This window comes from Aotus nancymaae, unplaced genomic scaffold, assembly GCF_030222135.1.
Source record: "Aotus nancymaae isolate 86718 unplaced genomic scaffold, 86718_ANA_hifiasm-v0.15.2.pri h1tg000049l, whole genome shotgun sequence".
NCBI lineage: Eukaryota > Metazoa > Chordata > Mammalia > Primates > Aotidae > Aotus > Aotus nancymaae.
In genome coordinates, this window is record NW_026988463.1 from 33,289,914 (window position 1) to 33,312,511 (window position 22,598).

Here is a 22,598-nt window from a genome sequence, read left to right on the forward strand (position 1 = left end):
GAGACGGAGTTTTTGCTCTTGTTACCCAGGCTGGAGTGCAATGGCACGATCTCGGCTCACCACAACCTCCACCTCCTGAGTTCAAGCAATTCTCCTGCCTCAGCCTCCCGAGTAGCTGGGACTACAGACGCGCGCCACCATGCCCAGCTAAATTTTGTATTTTTTAGTAGAGACGGGGTTTCACCTTGTTGACCAGGATGGTCTTGATCTCTTGACCTCGTGATCCACCCGCCTCGGCCTCCCAAAGTGCTGGGATTATAGGCATGAGGCACTACACCCAGCCCCATATTTCTCATATTTCTAATATTGACATCACATTGTCAATATCAGACAGATCAACGAGACAGAAAATTAACAAGGACATCCAGGGCTTGAACTCAGATCCGGAACAAGTAAACTTAATAAACATTTATATAACTCTCCACTTCAAATACACAAAACATACATTCTTATCAGTACCACATCACACATATTTCAAAAGTGACTACATAATTGGAAGTAAATCACTCCTCGGTAATCGCATAGCATTTAATAGGTTTAAATGAAATATTGGTTGGCTGCTTGTTTGTTATTTTCTTCCCTTATTCCTTCCTGTCTCCATTGTTAAGCACAATCATTGGCATAAAAGAGATTTTCAATTCCCATATTTAGACTGCATTCTAGCCTGGGCAATAAAGCAATACTCCCATTCTCTCTCCCTCTTTCTCTTCCTTTTTCTTTCTCTCCTTCATTCTTTTTTTTTTCTTTCTTTCTTCCTTTTTTTTTAAAAAAAAAAAAAGCCCGGGCATGGTGGCTCACGCTTATAATCCCAGCACTTTGGGAAGCTGAGGTGGGTGGATCACGAGGTCAAGAGATCGAGACCATCCTGGTCAACATGGTAACCCTGTCTCTACTAAAAAATACAAAAATTAGCTGGGCATGGTGGCGCATGCCTGTAGTCCCAGCTACTTGGGAGGCTGAGGCAGAAGAATTGCTTGAAACCAGGAGGCGGAGGTTGAGGTGAGCCAAGATCATGCCATTGCACTCCAGCCTGGGTAACAAGAGCCAAACTCCATCCCAAAAAAAAGAAAAAAAAAAAGAATAATATCGATTGGGCCCAGCGCAGTGGCTCACACCTGTAATCACAGCACTTTGGGAGGCCAAGGTGGGTGGATCACCTGAGGTCAGGAGTTTGTGACTAGCCTGGCCAAGATGGTGAACTCTCTTCTCTACTAAAAATATAAAATGTAGCTGGGTACGGTGGCAGACGCCTGTAATCCCAGCTACTCAGGAGCCTGAGGCAGGAGAAAAAAAAAAAATTCTTTCTCAAACACTCTTGTGGATGTTGAGGAGAAGATCTTATCCAGGATCAGCGTCCCGGATAAGAGTTGACAAAGTACCTTCCAACTTGGACTTGGCAGAATGGCTCCTGCAAAGAAGGGCGGCGAGAAAGAAAAGGGCCATTCTGCCGTCACCAAAGTGGTGATCCAAGAACACGCCACCAACATTCACAAGCGCAGCCATGGAGTGGGCTTCAAGAAGCGTACCCCTCGGGCATTCAAAGAGATTCGGAAATGTGACATGAAGGAGATGGGAAGTTCAGGTGTGTGCATTGATACCAGGCACAGCAAAGCAGTCTGGGCAAAGGAATAAGGAATGTCCCATACTGGGACGGGCGTGGTGGCTCGTCCGAGGTCGGGAGTTCAAGACCAGCCTGACCAACATGGTGAAATCCCGTCTTAAAAAAAAAAAAAAAGCCAGGCGCGGTGGCTCACGCCTGTAATCCCAGCACTTTTGGAGGCCGAGGCAGGTGGATCACGAGGTCAAGAGATCGAGATCATCCTGGTCAACATGATGAAACCCTGTCTCTACTAAAAATACAAAAAATTAGCTGGGCATGGTGGCGCATACCTGTAATCCCAGCTACTCAGGAGGCTGAGGCAGGAGAATTGCCTGAACCCAGGAGGCGGAGGTTGCGGTGAGCCAAGATCGTGTCATTGCACTCCAGCCTGGGTAATAAGAGCGAAACTTTGTATCCCAAAAAAAAGGAATGTCCCGTACTGAATCCGCGTGCGGTTGTCCAGAAAATGTAATCAGGATGAAGATTCAGCAAATAAGCTCTATACATTGGTTACCTGTGTACCTGCTACCACTTTCAAAAATCTACACTCAATGTGCATGAGAACTAATTGCTGATCATCAAATACATCAAATTAAGTTATAAAATTGCAAAAAAAGAAAAAGAAAAGAGAAAAAGAGTTTACGAACTAGAACAAGCAGATCCACCTGCATGAAATATAGATGGGGCTGGACCTGATACTTCACAGGCTGCTTCTTAACTCATGTTGAAATTAAAAAAAAAAAAAAAAATTCATTGTGTGTGGCTGGGTGTGGTGCCTCACGCCTGTAATCCCAGCACTTTGGGAGGCCCAGGCGGGTGGATCACGAGGTTAGGAGTTCGAGACCAGCCTAGGCAACATAGCAATACCTCATTTCTACAAAAAAATTTTTTCAAAAATTAGCCAGGCATGGTAACACGTGCCTGTGGTCCCAGCTACTCAGGAGGGAGACTGAGGTGGGAGGATCCCTTCAGCCTGAGAGGTCCAGGCTCCAGTGAGCTATGAATGATTGCATCGCTGCACTCCAGCCTCGGGGCCAGAGCGAGGCCCTGTCTCTAAATTAAAAAATAAGTCCAGGGATGGGGATGCTCAGCTGAGTCCTCTGTTTAAGATCTTGCAAGCTGAGATCGAGGTGCTGGCAGGGCTGCATTCCTGATTGAGGCTCTGGGGAAGAGCCTGCTCCTATGCTCATGCAGGCTGTGGGCTAATGTCAGCTCCAGGAGGTGGTGTGACTGGGACCCCTCTTTCCTTGCTGGCTCTCAGCTGGAGAAAGTCTCTGCTCCTGGAGGGTGCCTGCTCTCCCTGTCATGCTTTCTGTAGGCTCTGAGTCCCTCCCACCCTTCAAATCTCTGGCTTCTTATGTTCAATCTCTCTGGCTCCAGCCATAGACAGCTCTCTGCTTTTAAGGGCTCATGGGATTAGATTGGGTCTACCTGGGATTAGATTGGATCTCCTCATTTAAAGGTCCACGACCTTAATTAGATCCACAAAGTTCTCTGTGCTGTATATAATACAACATATGTATATATAGAGAGAGAGAGACGGAGTCTTGCTCCGTCACCAGGTTGGAATGCAGTGGTGCAATCTCTGCTCACTGCAACCTCCGCCTCCTGGGTTCAAGAGATTCTCCAGTCTCAGCCTCCTGAGTAGCTGGGACCACAGGTGCATGCCACCACACCCGGCTAATTTTTGTATTTTTAGTGGAGACGGGGTTTCACCATGGACAGGGTGGTCTCAATCTCTTGACCTCGTGATCTGCCTGCCTCGGCCTCCCAAAGTGCTGGGATTACAGGTGTGAGCCACCATGCCCGGCAATACAACATATTTTAAGATTAGGGCACAGAGATCTGTAGGAAGCCATTCTGCCTACCACAAATAGACAATACAGTTGAAAAAAATCAGAATAACATCCAAGCGAAGACAGTGAAATCTTAATCCAACTTCCTCACAGCTTGCCACTTGTATTAACCTCTCGTGTACCCCTCCAGAGTTGTTTTTTTTTTTTTTTTTTTTTTTTTTTGTGAGACAGAGTCTTGCTCTGTCACCCAGGCTGGAGTGCAGTGGCACGATCTCGGCTCACCACAACCTCTGCCTCCTGGGTTCAAGCAATTCTCCTGCCTCAGCCTTCCGAGTAGCTGGGACTATAGACACGTGCCACCACACCTGACTGATTTTTTTTTTTTTTTTTTTTTGAGACGGAGTTTCCCTCTTGTTACCTACGCTGGAGTGCAATGGCGTGACCTCAGCTCACCGCAACCTCCGCCTTCTGGGTTCAGGCAATTTTCCTTCCTCAGCCTCCTGAGTATCTGGGATTACAGGCACGCGCCACCATGCCCAGCTAATTTTTTGTATTTTTAGTAGAGACGAGGTTTCACCATGTTGACCAGGATGGTCTCGATCTCTTGATCTCGTGATCCACCCGCCTCGGCCTCCCAAAGTGCTGGGATTACAGGCGTGAGCCACCGCGCCTGGCCTGATTTTTGTGTTTTCAGTAGAGACGGGGTTTCACCAACTTGGCCAGATTGGTCTTGAATTCCTGACCTCGCGATCCACCTGCATGAGCCTGTCAAAGTGCTGAGATTACAGACGTGAGGCACCGCGCCCAGTCCAAGAGTTTCTTTTCTGAAAACATAGTCATGAATAGGCTAGATGCGGTGGCTCATGCCTGTAATCCCAGCAGTTTGGGAAGGAGAGGCAGACAGATCACTTTGAGCCCAGGAGTTCCAGACAAGCCAAGGCAACATGATGAAATCCAGTCTCTACAAAAAGCAACACACAAATAAATAAAAATAATTAAGGCTATGCCAGGTGGCTCACACCTGTAATCCCACCACTTTGAGAGGTCAAGGAAGGTGGAACACCTGAGGTCAGGAGTTCGAGACCAGCCTGGCCAATATGGTGAAACCCTGTCTCTACTAAAAATACAAAAAATTACCCAAGCGTGGTGGCAGGCTCCTGTAATCTCAGCTATTCAGGAGGCTGAGGTAGGAGAATCGCTTAAGCCCAGGAGACAGAGGTTGTAGTAAGCCAAGATCACACGATTGCATTTCAGCCTGGGTGACAGAGCAAGACTCTGTCTCACACACAAAAAAGTGAATATATATTATTCTTTTTTCTTTCTTTTTCAAATTGAATATTGAAGGTGGTATACTATACACACTTCTGCACTTTGCTTTTTATTTTTTTTAACTTAAATGTAGTTTGGAGATTTTTTTCATGGTGCATAGAGAAAGTTCTTCATCCACTTTGGGAGGCCGAGGTGGGCGGATCATGAGGTCAAGAGATCGAGACCATCCTGGCCAACATGGTGAAACCCCATCTCTACTAAAAAATACAAAAATTAGCTGGGCGTGGTCACGTGCACCTGTAGTCCCAGCTACTCAGGATGCTGAGGCAGGAGAATTGCTTGAACCTGGGAGACGGAGGTTGCAGTGAGCCGATATTGTGCCACTGCACTCCGGCCTGGTGCCTGGTGACACAGCGAAACTCTGTCTCAAAGAAAAAAAAAAAGAGAGAAAGTTCTTCATCTATCTTTATAAAACATCGGACTTGGTAAATAAGTACTGTAATTTACTTAGGCAGCCTCGTATTCACAGACTGGTGGTCTATTCCTGATAGTCTTCCATAAGCTCAGTAGCTACCCATGGCTAACCTCACACACACATCACTCCTTACATGTGACCACTGATTTTTGTGTTTTACTCTAACATCTCTGAGGCTAGAGGCAAGTTGGGGTGGTAACAGTCTCTTGTGGGCACGTAACTTGTCCATGGGCAGTTTGATGGCCCAGAAAATGGGGGCTTTTGCTTAAATCTGTGAATCTGAGCCACTGCCAGACCAAAATGTTGTTTCAGTGCTGCCAAAGCATTCTTGGCTTTTCTGTAGGACACTGGTCAGCCCCACTGTACACCATGGGGGTGCCACCAACCCAGTCCATGTGAATGGTGCCTCTTAGGTGCAGCCACCAGAATGGGCAAGCTGCCACTTGGCCCTAAGCCCCTGCACCCACCTGCCTTGACACTCTGGCCAGAGGATATTCCTCTTGCTGGGCCTTACCTGTTGTCCTCTCTCATCTTCTGGGTGGTGTTTATGCTCTTGCCCACGACGCCCCCTTCCCTGGCCTGTCCCTCCTCCTCTCCTGTTTTCTGCGTTGTCGTCAGGTGTCTGAAGATTCATAAGCTGGTTCTTTTTTTTTGAGATGGAGTTTCACTCTTGTTACCCAGGCTGGAGTGCAATGGCACAATCTCGGCTCACCGCAACCTCCGCTTCCTGGGTTCAAGCAATTCTCCTGCCTCAGCGTCCAGAGTAGCTGGGACTATAGGCGTGTGCCACCATGCCCAGATAATTTTTGTAGTTTTTAGTAGAGATGGGGTTTCACCTTGTTGATCAGGATGGTCTCGATCTCTTGACCTTGTGATCCACTCGCCTTGGCCTCCCAAAGTGCTGGGATTATAGGCGTGAGCCACCGCACCCGGCCAACTTTCAGTTTTTATTATGAGACAGAAATAAGTGATGTCTCTTCAGTGGCTCTCTGATGACTCTCCAGGCATAAGTACCTACCCCTCAAGCCTCCTGCCACCACTGCAAAAAACTCACAGTGGGCAGCGACTGCACATTCGTCATCAGCCAGACATCCATCCAGAGGACCAGGGCTGGCCCCTAGGCCGTGTTCAGGGGCTTGGAGAAGCAGACTGAGAAACCAAGGCGCGGCCTGGAACCCTGGGAAGATCAGGAAAGCATAAACAATGGCTTTAATAAACAATAAAACTGGGAGCCGCGGTGGCTCGGGCCAGTTTTCCTGGCGCTTGAGGAGGCGAGGCTATGCGTTCAAGGCAAACTTGGGCAATATGAGAACCTCTCATTCATTAAAAAAATAAAAAAAAAAACAGATTTAAGAACTATTTCAATCCTTTGGGATGTATTTCTTTCTATTCTCCCTGTATCAGATGGAGCAGAGCTTCCAGATAGGGGTTAATATGAGCTGTCATTTCTTACTTGGCATCACATATTCTTTTTTTTTTTTTTTGAGACGGAGTTTCGCTCTTGTTACCCAGGCTGGAGTGCAATGGCGCGATCTCGGCTCACCGCAACCTCCGCCTCCTGGGTTCAGGCAATTCTCCTGCCTCAGCCTCCCGAGTAGCTGGGAGTACAGGCACGCACCACCATTCCCAGCTAATTTTTTGTATTTTTAGTAGAGTTGGGGTTTCACCTTGTTGACCAGGATGGTCTCGATCTCTTGACCTCGTGATCCACCCACTTCTGCCTCCCAAAGTGATGGGATTACAGGCATGAGCCACCGCGCCCGGCCTCATCACATGTTCTTTACTCACTTTCTTTGGTTACTTTTTGAGATAGGGTCTCACTCTATCACCCAGGCTGGAGTGCAGTGTGCCATCATGGCTCCCACCGCCTCGAACTCCTGGGCTCAAGGGATCCTCCCACCTCAGCCTCACGAGTAGCTGGGACTACAGATGTATGCCACCACACCTGGCTATTTTAAAAATTTGTTTGTAGGCCGGGCGCGGTGGCTCACACCTGTAATCCCAGCACTTTGGGAGGCCGAGGCGGGTGGATCACGAGGTCAAGAGATCGAGACCATCCTGGTCAACATGGTGAAACCTCGTCGTTACTAAAAATACAAAAAATTAGCTGGGCATGGTGGCGCACACCTGTAATCCCAGCTACTCAGGAGGCTGAGGCAGGAGAATTGCCTGAACCCAGGAGGTGGAGGTTGCGGTGAGCCGAGATCGCGCCATTGCACTCCAACCTGGGTAACAAGAGTGAAACTCCGTCAAAAAAACATAATAATAATAATTAATGCATCAAATTATTCATGCTCTGTTTGTAACCGTCGTGAGGATGGGGGCCATACCCCCAGTACCTGCTTTGTCGTTACATTGTCTGGCAGACAGCAGACTCTCCATACGTATTTGGTAAATAAGTAAGAGGCAAATAAACAACCATTCCTTCATCGGCAAGTCTTCCATAAATGTCCGGCGCGGGGGATTCAGCAAAGGTTCCACGTAGTTCCTGCAATCAGGAAATCTGCAGTGGAGTACATTCTTGGAAATGAGAGTTAAAACACTGAGTGTGAGAAGTGCTGTGATGGGGAAGGCCTGGCGCTAAGGTGTTTTTCTTGAGCTCCTGCATGCAGTTTCTGAGATAGCGCATCCCAGATATTTTTGTCCCAGAGGGCCCCTTGGGTCTTCCTTTGTCATCCTTGGTTACTGCCCCCAGGAATCTGGTCCCCTTTCTGCCCACCGGCTTGCCCCTAGAATTTTTCAGTCCACTCTCCTGGGTAATTGTATCCCCTTTCGGTCTTTTTCTTCTGTGCTCTGGTTGTCTTTTTTTTTTTTAATCCTATGCTGGAGCCCACCCAGGAGGCCTCCTTTCCTCCAGTCTTAGTCAGCTCATCATCCTGACAATAACTGCGTTTAAGGATCCATTATTTTCATTTGCATGTAAAAGGTCATCCTTTTGGCTCCCGGACAATCTGTATTACAACTTGAAAAATATTTATGACCCCTGAATTAACATTTTAACACAGACCTCGCCGGGCTCCGTGTTTGGGGGATGGAATCACCCCAAATCTCACCTTTCGCGCTGGGGATGAAGAGCTGCCGCCTAGGAGCTTGCCCTGGCATACCTATAGAACAGTTTCAGATGCAAATTGATGTTCTTGGTTGAATGGGGGTGGCAAGGGCCATACACACAGGCATGCACAGGTCCGAGTCCCTGATCTTCAGCCCACAGGGACAGACCCTGACCTTGTCCCCTGCCTGGCCAAGAAGATGGGGAAATATCAGGGGGCCTTTAGTTGATTTTTTTTTTTTTTTGAGGCAGTCTCACTCTATGGCCCAGGCTGGAGTGCAGTGGGGGGATCTCAGCTCACTGCAACCTCTGCCTCATGGATTCAAGTGATTCTCCTGTCTCTGTCTCCTAAGTAGCTGGGACAGGGTTTCACCATGTGGGCCAGGCTGGTCTTCAACTCCTGACCTCATGATCCACTCGCATCGGCCTCCCAAAGTGCTGGGATTACAGGCGTGAGCCACCGCGCCCAGCCTATGGTTGATCTTATTCCAAGCCCTGTTTGGGGGTTCTTTTGAAGGCAAAGATGGCCCTGTTCCCCATCTGGACACACATCCTCTATGGTGGTCGTCACTTAAACTTTCACAGATCTCTAGGGTAATTTAGCCTCAGCCCAAGATGAGAACTTCCTGGTATATTCCTCCTGGTGTGTTCCTGTCCACAGACTGTTTTTCCTTGTGAGCCTTGGATTCTCTCTATAAAACGGAGCCATACGGGTGGATCACCTGAGGTCGGGAGTTCAAGACCAACCTGACCAACATGGTGAAACTCCGTCTTTAAAAAAAACAAAAATAACAGCCGGGCACGGTGGCTCACTCCTGTAATCCTAGCACTTTAGGAGGCCGAGGCGGGTGGATCACGAGGTCAAGAGATCGAGACCATCCTGGTCAACATGGTGAAACCCCGTCTCTACTAAAAATACAAAAAAATTAGCTGGGCATGGTAGCGCGTGCCTGTAATCCCAGCTACTCGGGAGGCTGAGGCAAGAGAATTGCCTGAACCCAGGGGGTGGAGGTTGCAGTGAGCCGAGATCGCGCCATTGCACTCCAGCCTGGGTAACAAGAGCGAAACTCCGTCTCCAAAAAAATTAAAAATAAATAAAATAAAATGGGGCCATAAAGTCCACCCCTTACCTGCTCTTCATGCTGGAGGAGGTGGAGGCACACTTTTAATTTTTTTGTAGACATGGGATCTTGCTGTGTTGGCCAGGCTGGTCTTCGACTCCTGGGCTCAAGCGATCCTCTTGGCTCTGCCTCCCAAACTGCTGGGATTACAGGCGTGAGCCACTGCTAGCCTGAAGGCACACTTTCATCATCACGGAGATGGGAGGAAAGAGGGTGTGGGTCTCCCAGGACAGAGGCTTGCTGTGCATCAAGGCTGACCCGGGGGCACAGGCATAATGCACTCTAGAGTGTGGTTCCCAGTTGGATGTGCAAGATGGAGGGTTTCCTGTGGTGGTGGTGAAAGCTGGGGCTCCTTGGAGGTGGGCAGGAAACATCCACGCTGTTTGAGGAAGAGGGGTGGAGCCACCGGGAAGAGGCAGGAGAGACTGCTCTCCATCCTTCCCACCCTCTCCTCCTCCTGAGTCTCCTTTTTCTTTCTTCTAGACTTCCTGGGGGTGGCCTTGAGAAGGGAGTCACTAGTGCCCCCGTGTGACTCTCAGGGAATCTGAGTCTTAATGTGTGTAGATGATGCCAAATTTAGCTATTTAACTTTTTCATGTGAACCTGTCTCTTGAAATGTGGTGGCTTTTAGTCCGATGTACAGAAGAATCACTAGGGAAGCTTTTAAAAAATACTAGACTACTCCCCTGCATCCCCAAATACACCGGAACCCAAGTCCAAGGAATCTGACTTAATGGGTCTGAGGTGGGGCCTAGACACCTGTGGCTTGTAAATTTTCCAGGTGAGGCTGGGTGCAGTGGCTCACGCCTGCAATCCCAGCACTTTGGGAGGCCGAGGTGGGCAGATCACGAGGTCAAGATATCGAGACCATCCTGGCCAACATGGTAAAACTCCATCTCTACTAAAAATACAAAAATTAGCCAGGCATGGTGGCACACGCCTCTGGTCCCGGCTACTCGGGAGGCTGAGGCAGAAGAATCGCTTGAACCCAGGAGGTGGAGGTTGGAGTGAGCCAAGATTGCACCACTGCACTCCAGCCTGGCGACAGAGCAAGACTCTGTCTCAAAAAAAAAAGGGGGCCCAGGCGCGGTGGCTCACGCCTATAATCCCAGCACTTTGGGAGGTCAAGGCAGGTGGATCACGAGGTCAAGAGATCGAGACCATCCTGGTCAACAAGGTGAAACCCCATCTCTACTAAAAAATACAAAAAATTAGCTGGGCATGGTGGCGCACGCCTGTAGTCCCAGCTACTCGGGAGGCTGAAGTAGGAGAATTGCTTGAACCCAGGAGGCGGAGGTTGCGGTGAGCTGAGATCGCGCCATTGCACTCCAGCCTGGGTAACAAGAGCGAAACTCCCTCTCAAAAAAAAAAAAAAAAAAAAAAAAAGTTTTCCAGGTGATTCTAAGGCTCAGCCCCAGCTGCATCCAGCCTGCACTCAGTTGGGCCTTCTGATGTCTGTGTAGATGGAGGTGCCGCTCAAACGATCCTTCGGAAAGGGAGCAGCTGACACTAGCCCCTGGGCGATAGTGGTGGAAAGGCAAATAGAAATGTCTGGTGGGAAGGTGACGGGTGAGGTGTGGCTGGGGTTCCAGCATGTTCAGTGCAGGCAGCAGTGGGCAGAGGCTGAGAAGGGTGCATGATACACGTGCAAATACAACCACCGGGGGCCAGGAGGCCGAGGCCGCCTTGCAGTCCTGCTGCAAATCTTCTCCCTCATAACTGGCCTTTCCCTGCTTCTGTTTTCTCTCCCCTCCCCTAGGAGGCTGTGGGCGAAGGACAGGTTTGGTGCAGTGGGCCCGGTTCTGCCACTTGCTGGAAGCTGGATCCAGGGTCTTAGCTTCTCTGAAGTCAGGCTCTCCATCTGTCGAATGGGGGGAAAGCACTTGCCCACCTCGTAAGGCTGAGTGTCTGCTGGCTATTGAACCTGTGGAGCCCACGTTTCCACATCTTCTACAATAGGGACGGTCATAGGTGGTGGACAGAGTGGGAAGGAGTTAGCAGGGAAAGGGCAGAGCTCAAAAGAGGCAGCCAAGAAGTCGGGTTCCTCTGCCCTTCCTCCATCTCAGCACTATCCCCCACTGCTCTTCCCGTCCACAGCGCTCTTCCCTCTGTCCTGCGGAACACTCATCCATTTAGAGTCTCTGCATGGAGCTTTTGGTTTAAAGACGAGGCCCAGAGAGGTAGACCAGCGATAAGAAAATGCACTTTATAGGCCGGGCGCGGTGGCTCACGTCTGTAATCCCAGCACTTTGGGAGGCCGAGGTGGGTGGATCACGAGGTCAAGAGATCGAGACCATCCTGGTCAACATGGTGAAACCCCATCTCTACTAAAAATACAAAAAATTAGCTGGGCATGGTGGCACGTGCCTGTAATTCCAGCTACTCAGGAGGCTGAGGCAGGAGAATTGCCTGAACCCAGGAAGCAGAGGTTGCGGGGAGCCGAGATCGCACCATTGCACTCCAGCCTGGGTAACAAGAGTGAAACTCTATCTCAAGAAAAAAAAAAAAAGAAGAAGACATTTTCTTCAAAACCACATAGCAGTTCAACGAAAGGGCTAACTTTTCTGCTCCCTAAAAATACTTTTGTGATTGAAAACACAAGCTGCCAGTATTTGAAAAATCACTTATGCCTGGTAACATCTATTCTTGGGCTCCACCTCGCCAATTGTGCCTTCCTCCAGGGACCTGCTTCCTTGTGCTGCAGTGAGCTCCCATAGGCCGGTGGCTCCCCTACTGCTTGGAAGCCCTCCCATTTCCTTGCTGCCGGGGAAAGCAGTGTCGTGGAACCTGGGCCTGCAAAGCCATGCTCTGCTTGTTACTAGCTGTGTGACCGTGGGCAAGTTGCCTACTGCCACGTGCTTCCAGGTACTCCTCTCTCAAGTGGGGAGTGCCATTTTCCCTACCTTATAGGATTGCTTCAAGGATTAAATGAGTATATATGTACACACACACACACACACACACACACACACACACATAATTTTAGGTATATATTGCGGTAAGGATTAAATGTGTGTGTGTATATATACACATATATATACACACACATACATATATAATTTTTTTTTTTTTTTAAGAGATGGAGTCTCGCTATGTTGCTCAGGCTGGAGTGCAGTGGCTATTCACAGGCGTGATCCCACTACTGATCAGCACAGGAGTTTTGATCTGCTCCGTTTCCGACCTGGGCCGGTTCACCCATCCTTAGGCAACCTGGTGGCCCCCTGGTCCCGGGAGATCACCATATTGATGCCTAACTTAGCGCGGGCACCCAATCGGCATAGCGCACTACAGCCCAGAACTCCTGGGCTCAAGAGTTCCTCCAGCCTCAGCCTCCCGAGTAGCTGGGACTACAGGCACATGCCACCACGCCCAGCCATATATAATTCTTAATATGCCTTAGCAGTTATTGTTTTCATTTTCTTAACTCTAGGGGTCAGAGAATCTTATTTACCTCATATAACAATGATATATGCAACACTTTAAACCATTGGTAACTCTGCTATTCTCTGTTATAGGTTGTGTATAGCATATAATTCATAGTATTGGTGGGAAGAAAGGAATGGTTTTTTTTTGTTTGTTTGTTTTTCTTGAGACAGAGTCTCTCATTGCCACCCAGGCTAGAGTACAGTGGTATGATCTTGGCTCAGTACAAACTCTGCCTCCGACGTTCAAGTGATTCTCCTGCCTCAGCCTCCTGAGTAGCTGAGATTACAGGTGCCCACCACCATGTCCAGATAATTTTTTGCATTTTTAGTAGAGATGGGGTTTCACCATGTTGTCCAGGATGATCTCGAACTGCTGACCTTGTGATTTGCCCGCCTCGGCCTCCCAAAGTGCTGGGATTACAGGCATGAGTCACCGTGCTAAGCCCAGAAAGGGATATTTTAATGAAAATACCTTTCAAATATTTCTGTAGCCATAGATAATCTTTTTTGTTTTGTTTTGTTTTTTGGGTTTTTTTTAATTCTTCTTTTTTTTTTTAAATCATTTTTTTTTTTTTTTTTTTTTTTTTTGAGATGGAGTTTCGCTCTCGTTACCCAGGCTGGAGTGCAATGGCGCGATCTCGGCTCACCGCAACCTCCGCCTCCTGGGTTCAGGCAATTCTCCTGCCTCAGCCTCCTGGGTAGCTGGGATTACAGGCACGCGCCACCATGCCCAGCTAATTTTTTGTATTAGTAGAGACGGGGTTTCACCATGTTGACCAGGATGGTCTCGATCTCTTGACCTCGTGATCCACCCGCCTCGGCCTCCCAAAGTGCTGGGATTACAGGCGTGAGCCACCGCGCCCGGCCCTAAATCATTTTTTAAAAAATATTTTTTTAAATAAAAAAACGAAATAGAGACGGGGTTTCACCATGTTGGCCAGGATGGTCTTGATCTCTTGACCTCGTGATCCACCCGCCTCAGCCTCCCAAAGTGCTGGGATTACAGGTGTCAGCCACCGCGCCCGGCCGCCATAGATAATCTTTAATTCTGAAAAACTCTACTGTCTCCAATTCTGAGGTCGTAACCCACCTGTCTTCCCAGGCATGTTTCTGCTGAGGTTTAGTTTTGTAGTCACTAAAAGATGCCTTTGTCTTCTTTTTTTGCCCTCGGATTTTCAGATTCTGAACACAAGCCTAGTTTCTGCTTCTGATGATCATTTTCAATTGCACATAAACAGAGCCCTATTCCACATTTTTATGGCCTCTGCACTTGGCAAAATATTCTTCCCAAATGGCCTCAAGTGTGCATGTGTGCTCCTGACGGTCCACCTTCTCGGCTAGGCAGCACTCAGAGCCACACCTGAGTGGAGGCCGACACCCCTTTGGAGGTGGCTCCAGCCATAAAAAGTCGGGCTTGGAGCTGGTTTTAGCCACAGAGGGCCAAGAAGTGGTTCTGAATGAGGTGCCCCTGTGCTCCCCAGGCCCCGTTAGGCCCTGTCTGGACAGGATCTGTGGCCCTCAGCCAGCTGCCACACCCTTGCCAAGGTGTGACTTGGAGTCCTGGAGCCACCTTCGGAGATGTGAAAATTAGCTCCTACTTTTAGCCAAAGCGTTTGGAAAGCAAAGCTTGGTCTTTAGCTTTGATCTGGGATTTAAAAAAACTCTTCAAATGATTGACTTTCAGAATCGGTGGTTTGCCCTCTATGCCCTTCTAGAAGCTGGAATCAGGCTTGTTCCTCCTTATTACTTGCGGTGCATTCTGCTTCCTCTGACTTTCAAAACATTAGTCTTGACTTTTTTTTTTTTTTTTTAAAGATAGAGTCTCAGGCCGGGCGCGGTGGCTCACGCCTGTAATCCCAGCACTTTGGGAGGCTGAGGCGGGTGGATCACGAGGTCAAGAGATCGAGACCATCCTGGTCAACATGGTGAAACCCCGTCTCTACTAAAAATACAAAAAATTAGCTGGGCATGGTGGCGCGTGCCTGTAATCCCAGCTACTCAGGAGGCTGAGGCAGGAGAATTGCCTGAACCCAGGAAGCGGAGGTTGCGGTGAGCCGAGATCGCGCCATTGCACTCCAGCCTGGGTAACAAGAGCGAAACTCTGTCTCAAAAAAAAAAAAAAGACAGAGTCTCACTCTGTTTCCCAGGCTGGAGTGCAGTGGTGAGATCTCTGCTCACTGCAACCTCCACCTCCCAGGTTTAAGCAATTCTCCTGACTCATTCTCCCGAGTAGCTGGGACTTCAGGCGTGCACCACCATGCCTAATTTTTGTTTTTTAGTAGAGACGGGGTTCCGCCATCTTGGCCAGGCTGGTCTCAAACTCCTGACCTCATGATCCACCCGCCTCAGCCTCTCCAAAGTGCTGGGATTACAGGCGTGCGCCACTGCGCCTGGCCTAGTCTTGAACTGTTGTTGAGGGAATCCCTAACTCCTCTGTGGTGTTTTCACTTGGAGATTTCTTCTTTTTTTTTTTTTTGAGACGGAGTTTCGCTCTTGTTACCCAGGCTGGAGTGCAATGGCGCGATCTCGGCTCACCGCAACCTCTGCCTCCTGGGTTCAGGCAATTCTCCTGCCTCAGCCTCCTGAGTAGCTGGGATTACAGGCACACACCACCATGCCCAGCTAATTTTTTGTATTTTTAGTAGAGACGGGGTTTCACCATGTTGACCAGGATGGTCTTGATCTCTTGACCTCGTGATCCACCCGCCTCGGCCTCCCAAAGTGCTGGGATTACAGGTGTGAGCCACCGCACCCGGCCCTCTTCTTGTTTTTTAAACAAATGACCTGTTACTTTTTTTTTTTTTTGAGGCGGAGTCTTGCTCTTGTTACCCAGGCTGGGGTGCAGTGGCGTGATCTTGGCTCACTGCAATCTCTGCCTCCCTGCAACCTCTGCCTCCCAGGTTCAAGCGATTCTCCTGCCTCAGCCTCCCAAGTGGGTAGCTGGGACTACAGGTGCGTGCACCACCATGCCTGGCTGATTTTTTTGTGTTTTTAGTAGAGACGGGATTTCACCATATTGGCCAGGCTGGTCTCGAACTCCTGATCTAGTGATTTGCCTGCCTTGGTCTCCCAAAGTGCTGGGATTACAGGCATGAGCCACTGCGCCCAGCTGACCTTGTTACTTTTTTTTTTTTTGAGACGTAGTTTTGCTCTTGTTACCCAGGCTGGAGTGCAATGGCGTGATCTCGGCTCACCGCAACCTCCGCCTCCTGGGTTCAGGCAATTCTCCTGCCTCAGCCTCCTGAGTAGCTGGGATTACAGGCATGCACCACCATGCCCAGCTAATTTTTTGTATTTTCAGTAGAGACGGGGTTTCACCATGTTGACCAGGATGGTCTCGATCTCTTGACCTCGTGATCCACCCACCTCGGCCTCCCAAAGTGCTGGGATTACAGGCATGAGCCACCACGCCCGGCCTTCGTGTCTACATTTCTAATTGGCCTGGATGAGGCAACCCCATAGTTACGTCCAAGAACAGTCACAGCTGATATTTATGAAGAGCTCACTATGTGGCAGGTACTCTGCATGCGTTCCTCCTTTCATTCTCACAATGGACCCTCTGTGGTGGGTACTTTTATTATCCTCACTTTCAGATCAGGTAACTGAAGGATAGAGAGTTGAAACATTTGCTGGGCGTGGTGGCTCACGCCTGTAATCCCAGCACTTTGGGAGGCTGAGACGGGAGGATCACCTGAGGTCAGGAGTTCGAGACCAGCCTGACCAATATGGTGAAACCTTGTCTTTAAAACAAATAAATAAATAAAAATTAAAACAATAAAAATTTAAAAAAGGAACACTTGGTCGAGAACCTGCTGCCAGAGTGCTAAGTTCAGGTACCAAGTGAGGTCTGACTCCGACCGTTCTGGGTGCAGGGGCCCTGTCCATCCCACTTGTCCCTCGGAGCACTCGTTCTTGCTTGTCCTCCTCACACCCCAGCTCTTGTCTCCCGCCTCCCCGCCCCCTCTACTGTCCTTTCCCCACGTCCCTGATTTCCCCTAAAACATACATTTTATTATAGCTACTTTTTACCCTCTGTCTAATGGGTTGCCCCAGAGTCCACAATCAAATTTTGAGTGGAGACACTTCCCAGAGTTCATGAACAGGTTTTGGAGTGCCTCTTTGCAGTGCGTGTTTCCAAAACTAATATGTTGTGAACCTTTCAAAGATACAACACACACAAACACACACACACCATCCCTCCAACACACATAAACGCACATGCAGCCGGGAGCAGTGGCTCATGCCAGTAATCCCAGCACTTTGTGAGGCTGACGCAGCTGGATCACGAGGTCAGGAGTTCAAGACCAGCCTGGCCAACATGGTGAAACCCTGTCTCTACTAAAAATACAAAAAAAAAAAAAAAAATTAGCTGGGTGTGGTGGTGCATGCCTGTCATACCAGCTACTTGGGAAGCTGAGGCAGGAGAATTGCTTGAACCCGGAAGGCGGAGGTTAGAGTGAGGTGAGATTGCGCCATTGCACTCCAGCCTGGGCAACAAGAGCAAAACTCCATCTCAAAAAAAAAAAACCCACAAACAACCCACACGCACATAAACGCACACCAACACACAAACACCCACATGAACATGCGCACAGGGACCCCACATCAAACTCAAATGCACACAGCAAGCACGCATGTAAGCCGCACACTTGCCGCTCCAGCTGCCTCAGCACCACAGAGCCCCTCTCCCCTGCCCCTCCTCGGATCCTTTGTGCACGCTGGAGAGAAGTAAAACCTACCCCGACAGGAAGTGAAACAGTTGGTGAGCTTTTCTGGTGCTCTGCATGGATGCTGGGGCACTAAGCAAACAGCCTTCAGTTTCTGGAGCTGTTCCGAGGTAACTGGGGTCCCCTGGGGGCTCTGGGCTGGTGAGGTTCAGGAGGTAGCTGGAAAGTCTGGAGCTTGGGCTCGGTTCACCTGCTCCGCCTCTCCCTGCCTCCACCTGAAATGGCCTGAGACTCGGTGGAGGAATAACAGGCTTTCTCCCTAGCAGGCTTTTGAAAATGGGCCCAAGGGCATTTACTCAGGACCACAAATGCATGTGGTCTACTCTCTTCTTCTTTTTTTTGGAGACAGAGTCTCACTCTGTCACCCAGGCTGGAGTGCAGGTGTGAGCCACTGCCCCTTCCTAAATGTAATTAAAGTAGATAACCCAGGTAAAAGAGTAGCGTAGAGCCTGGCGTGAGGCGATGCTGAATACATTTCCTTCCTCGGGTCCTTGCTCGTGGCCACGCTGGACTGGCTACTCTCTGGAAGTTCTGATAATCCTTTGTAATGCTAATGCCCTGAAATACCAAGATGCTGTACCTTGGTGTGGCCACTGAGTGACTGTGCTGTGCGAGGCACTCAATCTAAAGACACTGTAAGTTCTGGGGCAATTTCTTGTATTCTTTATTTGCTTATTTCCTTCGCCTTTTTTTTGGTTGTTGTTCTTTTTCCTTCTGAAATGTCTGTTATTTTGGTGTTGGAATTTCCTCAACCAATAATCATTGCATTTTCTTCTCTGCTTCTTTGCTTTATTTTTCAAAATATTTAACTTCATTTTTATATTGCTAGTAAGTTTTTAAACATTCAGCTTTCCTATTTTTAATTTCTGAAAGCTCTTTCTCATTCTCTGTTTATTTTTTTTATCACCTCCTGTTCCTGTTTTACAGACACAAAAGATGTTAAGCCGGGCGCAGTGGCTCACGCCTGTAATCCCAGCACTTTGGGAGGCCAAGGCGGGTGGATCACGAGGTCAAGAGATCGAGACCATCCTGGTCAACATGGTGAAACCCCGTCTCTACTAAAAATACAAAAAAATTAGCTGGGCATGGTGGCGCGTGCCTGTAATCCCAGCTACTCAGGAGAATGAGGCAGGAGAATTGCCTGAACCCGGGAGGTGGAGGTTGCGGTGAGCTGAGATCGCGCCATTGCACTCCAGGCTGGGTAACAAGAGCGAAACTCCGTCTCAAAAAAAAAAAAAAAAAAAAGGATGTTAATTACAGTTCTTTGAGATTTTTCTTTTATTTTCTGTGTTGCTTTGCTTCCTCTCAGTTCCTTATCTCTGCGTTTTGTTTTGCTTTCTCTCTCGGGCTGAAGCCTTTCTTCACATGTCTTATGATCTTGTGCTCTCTGGTTATATACGTTATTTATTTATTTACTTTAACTGTAATCCATTTCATTTGAGTGAATACATCTTTCTGTTTCCCCTGCTACAGGCAGGGTGTGTCACAGTGGAATTTGGGTTCTGCGGGGCATCAGGCAGGGGTGGTAGTCATCACTGGGGAGAGAGAACATAAAGCAGATCTAGGATTAGTTACAGAGATTTGCTTTAAAAAATTATCTTTTATCGGGGGCTGGGCGCAGTGGCTCAAGCCTGTAATCCCAGCACTTTGGGAGGCCGAAGCAGGTGGATCACGAGGTCAAGACAGCGAGACCATCCTGGCCAACATGGTGAAACCCCGTCTGTACTAAAAAAAAAATACAAAAAATTAGCTGGGCATAGTGGCGCTTGCCTGTAATCCGAGCTACTCAGGAAGCTGAGGCAGAAGAATTGCCTGAACCCAGGAGGCGGAGGTTGCGGTGAGCCGAGATCGCGCCATTGCACTCCAGCCTGGGTAACAAGAGCGAAACTCCGTCTCAAAAAAAAAAAAAAAATCTTTTATTTATTTTTGTTTTGTTTTTAATTTTTTATTGTTGACAATGGTTGTACATATTTATAGAGTATGTCTGATATTTGGTACAAGCAAACAATTTGTAATAATCAAGTCAGGTTATTTGGTGTATCCATCACCTGGAATGTTTGTACTTTTCTTTTTTTCTTTTTTTTTTAAAGACGGGGGTTTCTTCATTATTGGTCAGGCTGGTCTCGAACTTCTGACCTTAGGTGATCCACCCGCCTTAGCCTCCCAAAGTGCTAGGATTACAGGTGTGAGCCGCTGCACCCAGCTGTAATTTTCTATATTGGTATTACTTCAAGTCCTCTCTTTTTTTTTTTTTTTTTTTTAGATGGAGTCTCGCTCTGTCGCCTAGGCTGAAGTGCAGTGAGTGGCACGATCTCAGCTCACTGCAACCTCCGCCTTCCAGGTTGAAGCGATTCTTCTGCCTCAGCCTCCAGAGTAGCTGGGACTACAGGCATGTGCCACCACGCACAGCTAATTTTTTTGTATTTTTAGTAGAGACCGGTTTCACCCTGTTAACCAGGATGGTCTCGATCTCCTGACCTTGTGGTCCACCCGCCACGGTCTCCTAAAGTGCTGGGACTACAGGTGTGAGCGACGGCGCCCGGCCTAAGTCCTCTTTTTTAGTTACTTTGAAATATACATAATATTGTTTTTTTTTTTTTTTTTTTTTTTTTTTTGAGACGGAGTTTCGCTCTTGTTACCCAGGCTGGAGTGCAATGGCGCGATCTCGGCTCACCACAACCTCCGCCTCCTGGGTTCAGGCAATTCTCCTGCCTCAGCCTCCTGAGTAGCTGGGATTACAGGCACGCGCCACCGTGCCCAGTTAATTTTTTGTATTTTCAGTAGAGACGGGGTTTCACCATGTTGACTAGGATGGTCTCGATCTCTTGACCTCGTGATCCACCCGCCTTGGCCTCCCAAAGTGCTGGGATTACAGGCGTGAGCCACCGCGCCCGGCCATAATATTGTTGCTAAGTATTCTCACCCTAGTCTGCTATGAAACATTAGAACTTATTTCTTCTATCTAACTGTAGGGTTTTTTTTGTTTTTCTGTTTTTTTTCTTCTGGCAGTGGGGTGGATAGCTTCTCACTCTGTCACCCAGGCAGGAATGCAATGGCACCATCACAGCTCAGTGCAGCTTCGACTTCCCAGACTCAAGTGATCCTCCCACCTCAGCCTACTGTGTAGCTGGGACAACAGGTGTGCAGCACTACGCGTGGGTAATTTTTTCTTTTTTGAGACTGAGTCTCGCTCTGTCGCCAGGCTGGAGTGCCGTGGCACAATCTTGGCTCACTGCAACCTCTGCTTCCTGGGTTCAAGCAATTCTTCCGCCTCAGCCTCCCGAGTAGCTGGGACCACAGGCGCGCGCCACCACACCTGGCTAGTTTTTGTGTTTTTAGTAGAGATGGGGTTTCACCATGGCCAGGATGGTCTCGATCTCTTGACCTCGTGATCCGCCTGCCTTGGCCTCCCAAAGTGCTGGGATTACAGGTGTGAGTCACCGCGCCCAGCCCCACATGGGTAATTTTTAAATTTTTTTGTAGAGATGGGGACTTGCTTTGTTGCCCAGGCCAGCCTTCAATTTCTAGGCTCAAGTGACCCTCCTGCCTCAGCCTCTCGAAGTGCCTATTTGTGCCCATAACCAACTTCTCTTCACGCCCTGAGTGTACCTCAACCCTTCATGGGCTCTGATGTCTATCTTTCTATTCTCTATGTCTATGAGATCAACTTCCTTAGCTCACACATGTGAGTGGGAACGTATGGTGTTTGCCGTTCTGTGTCTGGCTTGTTTCATTTAACATCATGTTTTCTAGTTCCATGCATGTTGGTGCAAATGACATGATCTCATCTTTTAATGACAGTAGTATTCCACTGTGCATATATGCCGAGTTTTCTTTTTTAAAAAAAAAAAATCTTTTTTTCCTATTAAAGACGGGGTCAGGCTTGTCTTGAACTCCCAACCTCAGGCGATCCACCCACCTTGGCCTCCAAAGTGCTTGGATTACAGGCGTGAGCCACTGCGCCCGGCCTTTTCTTCTTTTTTTTTTAATTTTTTTTTTCTGCCACATTTTCTTTATCCGTTGATCCGTTGGTAGACACTTGGGTCGTTTCCATCTTTGCTGTTGTGAATCATGCTGCCGTAAATATCCGAGTACAGGTATCCCTTTAACATACTGATTTCCTTTCTTTGGGATAGATACCCAGTAATAGGATTGCTGGATCATATAGTGGTTCTATTTTTAGTTTTTTGAGAAATACCCATACTGTTTTCCACAGTGGCTGTACTAGTTTATATTCCCATCAACGGTGTTATAAGAGCTCCTTTTTCTCTACATCCTCACCAGCATCTGTTTTTTGTCTTTTATTTTATTTATTTATTTATTTTTATTTATTTTATTTTTTTTTTGAGGCAATCTCGTTCTGTTGCCCAGGCTGGAGTGCAATGGCACGCTCTCAGCTCACTGCAACCTCTATCTCCTGGGTTCAAGCAATTCTCCTGCCTCAGCCTCCCAAGTAGCTGGGATTACAGGTGTGTGCCACCACACCTGGCTAATTTTTGTATTTTTAAGTAGAGACAGGGTTTCACCATGTTGGTCAGGCTGGTCTTGAACCCCTGACCTTGTGATCCACCCACCTCAGCCTCCCAAAGTGCTGGGATTACAGGCTTGAGCCACCGTGCCCGGCCTGAAACCCCATCTCAAGAAAAAAAAAAGAAAGAAGAAAAGAAAAAAATTGGGGGCATTTATTCATATACCTGTTGGCCATTTGTATGTCTTTGAGTCTTTGGCCATTTTTAAAGTGAGATTATTTGTTTTTTTTTTTTTTTTTTTTTTTTTTACTGTTGTTTGATTTCCTTTTATATTCTTAATCTTAGTCAGATAACTATTTTTTTTCCTTTTTTAGACGGAGTTTTGCTCTTGTTACCCAGACTGGAGTGCAATGGCACGATCTCGGCTCACTGCAACCTCCGCATTCTGGGTTCAGGCAATTCTCCTGCCTCAGCCTCCTGAGTAGCTGGGATTACAGGCACGCGCCACCACGCCCAGCTAATTTTTTGTATTTTTAGTAGAGACGGGGTTTCACCATGTTGACCAGGATGGTCTCGATCTCTTGACCTCGTGATCCACCTGCCTCGGCCTCCCAAAGTGCTGGGATTACAGGCGTGAGCCACTGCGCCCGGCCTAATTTTTTTTTTT

General features: G+C 48.2%; 1 protein-coding gene and 1 pseudogene across 3 annotated transcripts in view; both read left to right on the forward strand.

Moving 5' to 3' along the window:
• The first annotated feature begins 1,401 nt into the window (after positions 1-1,401).
• On the forward strand, positions 1,402-2,175 carry LOC135269081 (large ribosomal subunit protein eL31-like; annotated as a pseudogene).
• A 15,171-nt stretch (positions 2,176-17,346) lies between these two features.
• ADA2 (adenosine deaminase 2) overlaps positions 17,347-22,598 on the forward strand; it is a 45,438-nt gene continuing 40,186 nt past the window's right edge. Inside the window, exon 1 of one of the 3 annotated variants that reach the window (XM_064362806.1) lies at positions 17,347-17,572. In XM_064362806.1, the coding sequence (XP_064218876.1) occupies positions 17,520-17,572 (53 nt within the window). In that variant the 5' untranslated portion in view covers positions 17,347-17,519. Of the gene's footprint in view, positions 17,573-17,595; positions 18,098-22,598 lie in introns of those variants that run through there. The other 2 variants (XM_064362807.1, XM_064362808.1) reach the window with 2 other exon arrangements.